We start from the raw sequence: 7125 nt of genomic DNA, 5'->3' as shown, positions 1-7125 counted from the left end.
CCCGAAAAAATTTGCCTTTTAAAGAAAAGAAAAGGAAAGGAATAAAAAAGGAAATAACATGTCTCAGGAGACAGAGAGCTGAGCTGCAGCCCCATGCTGCTCCCAAGGGTTTTCCGTGCATCAGCCCTGAGCACAGTGGTGTCTGCGCAGTGCCCGGCAGCCCCAGCTCCCAGCAGCGAGCCGCCACTGCACCCCGGGGCAGCAGTGAATGTGGCAGCTCCTCACACTCTGTGCAGCCTCTGCAGTTGGATGCACACAAAGGGCTGCTGCTGGGATGCCCAGCACACACTCCTCTTCCTCCCTTCCAGCCTTTCCCACCTTCCCTTCTCACAGCGCCTCCAGCTCCCTGTATGTCCTCCTTCCCTGACTAAACGTGTGCTGCAGAAGGGAGCCTGTTCCTACTTCCACATCTTCTTCTCTCACCTCTCTTCTGCCTCTTCCTTGTTCTTTCCTGCTATAATTTTACTTGGTTTTCTCTCTGGAGGCAGTGGGTCATGGAATGGAGCTGGGGTAAAGCAAGGCAGTCTTTTAGCACGTCAGTTTTAGATCAGTTTAGACCCAAGTGTCCCATCATCACAAAATGCTTCCACCCCTGGAAATTGGCATTGATCAGAAGCACGGAGTCAGGGATGCTGAGACTCCTTACAAGCCAAGGACACAGCCCAAAGTCCTGTTGTCCTTCAGACGTGGCCGCTGCTGTGCTCAGTGCCCCTCTCATTGAAGGGTGAGGGCAGAGGGGGCTGCCGTGCCCCAAATGCCTGCAGAGCCCCAGGGGAACAGGGTCAGAGCAGCCCTCAGCAAGGGAACCTGTCATGGTAGATGTCACATGTGAAGGTTCCTATGGGAGATACAGCACGGGTCCCCTTCTGTCACGTTACCCTCTTCATAACAGTGGGAGTCCAGTGATTCAGACCGCCCTCTTCAACTTGCAGCAAATGCCTCAGAGCACGCAGTCAGGGACCTGACAGATAGCTGGGGCAGTGCTGCGAAGCCCACAGGTATGTTACAGAATTGGTATTTGAATGACACGACAGCAGTCCGGGACAAGGACTCCTCTGCCCGTGCAGGAGCTCAGCGGCCTGTTGCCAAAGTCAATAGCAAGGTGCTGCTGCAGTGCTTTGTCCTGCAAGCAGAAAGCAGCCAGGCTCCAAAAATGCTGAGTCAAGCACATGCTGGGCTGCACAACAGAAAAGCGCAGGGCCTTAGGGCCACTATTTGCTAATGGAGAAATGAACGAAGCACTGGACTTCACTGCGAGTGGGGACCTGCACGGACAGGCAAGCAGGGCGCAGCTCCCGAGGAAGGATCTGCGCAGGGCTGGGGCGGAGGCTGCAGGTCGCGCTGCGAGGCCGGGTTCTCCCAGCGGCTCCGAGGTGCCCGCACGTGCGGGACACGCGGCGCCCGCAGTTGGCTCCCGGGCTGCAGCCAGCCCGGCCAGCTCCGATCGCTCCGCCGAGAACGCGCCGGTTCCGGAGCGCCCCGGACTCTCGGCCGCCCGCAGGGCTCAGCAGGCAGACTCTGCCGGGGGCCGTAAGGAGCGCCGGCTCGGCACCACCCGCCCCACTCCCACGGCGTACCAAGGCGAAGCACCGCCCCGTGAGCCCTCTCGCCCGCCGTAGGAGGGCGGGGCGCCCGCTTTGGTCACGTGTCTCCCGGCAGCGCGGCGATTGGCGGCCGCGGGGCGCGGGTGAGTGACGGCGCCCGGCTGCCGCTTCCGGGGCCGTGCGGGGCCGCCGGGCGGGAGGAAAGGAAACGACAGGAGAGGAGGGAGGATGAGCGGCGCGCGGCGCAGGGAGGAGCCGCCGCACGCGCAGCAGCACGCGTTGGCCAACGGCGGCGGGGCCGGGCCGCGCGGCTCCGTGTGGAGCAAAGCGCTGCGCAGCGACTCCGCCTGGCACGACAAGGTGCGCGACTCGGCCGGGCCGGCGGGCGGCGTTGGGAGGCTCCGGGGAAGCGCCGCCGGCACCGCCGTCCCGCGGCCTCCCGAGCTCCGCTTCCGCGCTGTCGGGGTCGGCGGTCCTGGCCGTGTGGCCGTCGGGGAGCCGCTTCGGTCTGTGGGGCGCTGGAGGCGGGGGCTCGGGGCGGTTCCGCGGCTTAAGCCGCTGTCTGACGATTGACGAAGAAAACAGAAGCCTCGTTTCGCTTTCTCTCCTCAGGACGAGTTCTTAGATGTCATCTACTGGTTCCGGCAGATCATCGCGGTTATTCTGGGAGTCATCTGGGGGGTGGTCCCTCTGAAGGGATTCGTGGGGATCGCAATGTAAGGCTCCTTCCCTTTTCTGCCCCATGCGCTTTCCCACGTTTGGTCCCGGCTTCTTGTCTGTTTGCAGCCTGTGCTGTAAATACAGCTGGGCACAGCCCCTGCGTCTGCCCTGTGTCTCAAACCCAGCATTGCATTCCAGGCTGCTGTTTGTCAGGAAATTCAAACCCTGACACCTTCATCAGCTCCTTTCTCTCTCCTTGAGCTAACGCTTTTTTTACTTTTTCATTTCTTTTAGCGTTGTTAAAGAAGATGGGGGTGGAAGGAGCTCAGCTGACTTGTGAAGTGTCCTATTTGTGCGTGTGTAAAAGGGGGCTTCAAAGAAGTGACAGGAAATGCTGGGGAGTCTCTTTGCAAATGTCTCTGCTTAATTAAGGCCTCTAAAAACAGCTCTCAGCTCTGGAGCTTTTATTGAGGAAAATGGAATGACCTGCCCTAGCTGTGCTGAAGGGATGGAGGGAGTGTTGCTGCCTGCCTCTAAAAAAACCCTGAAGTTTGGAACTTAAGGAAATGAGCTGCAGGACAATGGTGCTGTAACAGAAGCGCAGTAGCTACATGCAGACAGTTGCATCTGAAGTGCTTCTGCTAATAGATGATGAGGAGAGGAGTTGGGAAGCATTGCTTGTACTCAGTCATCCATTTGTTCCCAAGGCGTCTTCAGGTGCACGCGCCCATTTCTGTGCTACGTGTTGGAAATAAAAACGTAGTATAATTTGGGAAACTAAAAGCTTCTAGAATCATGCATGCAGTTGCTCTATGATATGTGGTTGAGCAGCTGCTTGCAGCTTGCTGCTGGTATTTGAACCTGCATGTCTTCAAGTAGGGCCGTTCCTACAGCTTTCTGTCCAGAACACATACTTGTCCCTTGTGAGATTGTCTCAGCCTGAAGTTAGAGTAATATAAGGCCAAACTGGTCTAAGAACAAATGGGAGGTCTCATTTTTTTTTGTCTCCATTGTCTTCTAACACTCCTCCCTTTTGGCAGCCTCAAAGTCAGTGTGTGCAAGGAAATGGGATTCTGTGGTGGGAGCAGGACTATTGCTGATCTGCAGGATTTGCAGATCTGCTGGTATTTCCAGCTTCTGATCGCTGTCTGTTGAGCCTTAGTTGCTGTAGGTTGTGCCTCGTGAGGTGAACCTCATCCAAACCCAGCTGCTGACCTGGAGGGGCTCTTATAAGGAAGACACTGAGCTGCCCGTGTAAAGGAATAGTGCTCCCTTTCGCCTCTTCTCTGCTGACATTTCATACGTTGCCGTGTGGCATACTGCACGTGCAATGGAAATGACGGTTCCTGATCTTTCTTCCAGATTCTGCCTGATCAATGCTGGTGTTCTGTACCTCTACTTCAGTAGCTTCCAACAGATAGATGAGGAGGAGTATGGGGGCACGTGGGAGCTAACAAAGGAAGGATTCATGACATCTTTTGCACTGTTTCTGGTAACATCTCTTGCTTTCTTTAAGTTGGTTTGTGAATCGTGTTGGTAAACTTTCTGAGGGTCTGGAAGAAAAGCTGGGGCACTGGTAGAAGAGATATGTTAACATCATCTGAGAAGTGAGCTTCATGGGAAGAATTGCCATCACTCCCCTTCCCCAGGTGCCTGAATGCCACATGACTCGTGGTGGTGTTCCTAGATGGCTGGAGGGACTGTGGTGGGATTTATTGTAGCTATATTAATCTCTCTGGAAGCCAGGCAAGATGAATGGCACCATTTGTGGTGCATGAAAATCCCAGTGCCTCTCTGATGCACTCCCAGAACTGGAATTCAGACCCCCATCAGTGAGGCGTGAACTTGTCAGTGTTCAAACCCTCTCCAGAGGCACGAAAACAACCTTCTCTTCCTTTCTTCTCCACAGGTTGTTTGGATAATCTTCTATACTGCCATCCACTATGATTGACACGGTCTGCAGCTTTTGCCTGTTAAATCAGTTGTCAGTAAATCAGGAAGGTTTTAATAAATCATCACCTTTAGCAGACTGGTGGGAAGGCTGGGGAAGTCCAATCAAGTTCCTTCTGATCAGCATGGAAGAGCCCCACGCCTTCTGCTGGAGCAGCCAGTCTGACTCCGTTTTATATACCCGTTAATTATTGGAACTATCAAAAGCCATTGGAATTCGTGGAAGTGGTTCAAGACTGTTCAGATCTTCGACTTTCTGCGACTCTAGCCAGTAATTGTGTCAAACTCCTGTATGCTGAAGATGGAATCCGTTAATTTAATGTATGTGTGCCCTGTATCTGGAATCTCTCATTACATTCTCACGTGTCTTCCACTGTTGTCCTTTATACAGACAGGTTTTTAAAAAGAGATTGCAAGGTTGGTGAAGGAAGGCCCTGCAGCACCAGAATATGAGTTCAGTGGCTGCCCTCAGCATTTTTGGTAGTAATCAGATCTGAATTGATTAAACAGACTGTGTTGGTACAATTTCTCATAGTTTGTTTTACTTGCTAATCATTTGTTCACTGGAATCTTCAAATAGTCCTTGCCGAAGACAAATTTCTAAACAACTTTGCTAGAAAGAGCTGTGATTAATTTTGTTAACAAATGTTTAACTTAAAACATGTTCCGGAGGCTTGGAAACACCGCTGCGTTTTGCTGGCCTGATTATGGAATTGCCAACACTTACCTCAGAGCTCAGTGGTCTCGAGGAACCGTCATTGTGCAGGTGCACTTGGAATGGTAGGCATTTGAATCCTTTTTCACTTGTCCTTAAAAGCTTTTTTTAATTTCAGCCAGCTTCAGATGTTCCTTGTTAATAACTGCAGGAGACCAACACAATCGAGGCAGCTAACATCTTACGTGTATAACTACTGATGGGCGAATCAGGCAGATCCAGAGAAGCACATGGCCTCTGGTTTGCAAGGTGCTCTCTGAGTTGGTCACACCACAGCTCAGTTCCTTCCTACTCATGCCCTTTTTATGCTTTGGTGAGGAGTCTCTGCTTTAAAAGTGTTTTTAAGGACTGTATTTCACAAGTAGTGACTGAGAAATGCACAGTCCTTGTTTTTGCCTGAGGACTTAGCAGCCTAGCTGCCATGTGGTTCTTGCTTCTGTAAACCACAGCCCGTTTATCCAACAGGAATCCTGACCTAAAGCTGCCTTGTAGTGAGGAGCTGATGGTTTTGGCATGCCCTTGGTGGAAGTCTGGGTTGCTTTCTTGGTGGAAATGAGCATGCAAAGCTGGGAATTTGATTCTCCAGCTGCTGAGCTGGGGCTCCAGCACTGACCCACCTGTGCAGGTGGCTTTCCTTTACCAGGGAGAATGCTGGCTGCTCTTGGAGGAGAAAAACACCCCTGGGTAACTTATGTCCTTGGGCTGCCGAGGGAACAGTGCAATAGCAGGCAGCTTCTGCTACATGTGAGTTGCCAAATTAGGTAAACGATCTCAAACGAGCTACATTTGCTCCTCCCCATCCCTGAACTTGATCAACCTTTTAGTCTGATGCCTTTTTTTATTTCCCTCTTAATTCAGCTGAAAGCATTAATTTCCAGTGATGATTACATAGCCTGCCAATTCTTAGTCACTCTTCGCTACTGGCATCTGCAGCCATGGGGGAATCGCTGTATACTTGAAGTGCTCTAATAAATGTCACCTGGATAACCCGCTGTGCAGCTTCTGTATCCTCTGGTCTTGTTTTGCAGAATATTGGGAAGCTGAGATTCCTTCAAGAGTCTGAATTTTAGTAAATATCTTAGCCAGCAACTCTCTGGGTTTCTTAGGTCTCTTGTGTTGCACGCTCGACTGCTGTGCTTTCAGGAGACAGAAGCATTTGTAGTGGAAGTGGTAGCCAATGCTCACATCCAGGCTGTAAGAAGCAGGACAAACAGTGCTGTCCCTGTATAAGCCATGCTGTCCATTCAGGCCTCAGCACGCTTGCTCTGTGCTCTTGGTTTCTTGTAGGGCTGGTGACTGAATGACGACTGCTGGGAGGCTGTGCTGCTACAGGGCTGCAACATGGAGAAGAGCTGAGCTGGGCAGTGGGAGCTGCAGCTGCCAGTGTGCAGTTCCATAAGCAGGCTGCATCCTTGTGTGGTCTCTGTGACGATGCAGAGGAGGCTGTGCTGCTTACAGGTTCTGGGAGGCTCACTTGCTTTGGCCCTGTAGGAATGTGGCTTTGGCTCCCAACTAGAAGCAGTGGTTCCTGGCAGGAAGGAACATGAGGAAGGTTTTCCCTGTCCTAAGCTCATTCTGAGGAGAGGAGCAAATGCATTCTGGTGTGGCACTGCCAGAAGAGTTTCTTGTGATCTCTCTTCTGGGCTGTCAGACCCCAGCTAGAGCAGCTGCTGCCAGGGTGGCACAGCTCTGCAGGCATTACGATGGCACACTGCACGGCAAACGTTTATCCTTGGGTTTGGTCCAGCAAGGGAGTTCTGCTGATGTCACTTTCTTAAACAGCCTGGCACGGCCCTAAAGCAAGCAGTGTCCGTTAAGGCCGGAGCGCAGCGCTGAGGTTTCAGGCTCTCTGCGTGCCTCACGGAGGTGCACCTGCATTTCCCCAGCCTGACTTCCAAGCTCCCGCGGGCTGTGCTTGCAGCCCGCTGCGGTTCACTGTGCACGCCTTCACGAGATGCCGCCGGCAGGAGGGGAGCCCTCCTGAGGACGGAAGGCCGCAAAGACGCAAAAACGGAGCGGGCTGAGGCCGGCTCGCAGACACGCTCCCGCGAGCGGGCGGTTACCGGTTACAGCCGGCAGCACCCCCGGGCCGCTCGGGCTGCCGGCGGGCGCGAGCAGAACGGCGCGGAGCCGCACGACGCGGAGCCGAGCGCCGGGCCGCGGGCTGACGGCGTGCGGCTCCCGCCCCGTCCCGGGAGCGGCTCCGCCCCGGCGGAGGTTGCGGCGCGGCCCGGCCCCTTCCGGCGGCGCGGGGCG

The 7125-nt window shown here is 53.7% G+C and overlaps 1 protein-coding gene across 1 annotated transcript; it reads left to right on the top strand.

Annotated features, from left to right (window-relative positions):
• Positions 1 to 1682: 1682 nt before the first annotated feature.
• On the top strand, positions 1683 to 6069 carry RAB5IF (RAB5 interacting factor). Its single transcript, XM_048963329.1, has 4 exons — positions 1683 to 1904; positions 2157 to 2260; positions 3567 to 3696; positions 4114 to 6069. Exons 1-4 carry the CDS (start codon positions 1773 to 1775, stop codon positions 4153 to 4155), a joined length of 408 nt encoding a protein of 135 aa, XP_048819286.1. The 5' UTR covers positions 1683 to 1772; the 3' UTR covers positions 4156 to 6069.
• The last annotated feature ends 1056 nt before the right edge of the window (positions 6070 to 7125 follow it).

This window comes from Lagopus muta, chromosome 16 (assembly GCF_023343835.1).
Source record: "Lagopus muta isolate bLagMut1 chromosome 16, bLagMut1 primary, whole genome shotgun sequence".
NCBI classification, from domain to species: Eukaryota; Metazoa; Chordata; class Aves; order Galliformes; family Phasianidae; genus Lagopus; species Lagopus muta.
The sequence above is the reverse complement of the archived record's forward strand: the minus strand, read 5'-3'. Positions and strand labels throughout refer to the sequence as shown.

What these genes read in the sequence shown, in the direction of transcription:
- RAB5IF (XM_048963329.1), top strand. Translation starts at nt 1,773, where the DNA reads ATGAGCGGCGCGCGGCGCAGGGAGGAGCCGCCGCACGCGCAGCAGCAC. An exon ending in ACTCCGCCTGGCACGACAAG is followed by an intron (nt 1,905 to 2,156) that starts GTGCGCGACTCG and finishes TTCTCTCCTCAG; the next exon opens with GACGAGTTCTTAGATGTCAT. An exon ending in CATCTTTTGCACTGTTTCTG is followed by an intron (nt 3,697 to 4,113) that starts GTAACATCTCTT and finishes TCTTCTCCACAG; the next exon opens with GTTGTTTGGATAATCTTCTA.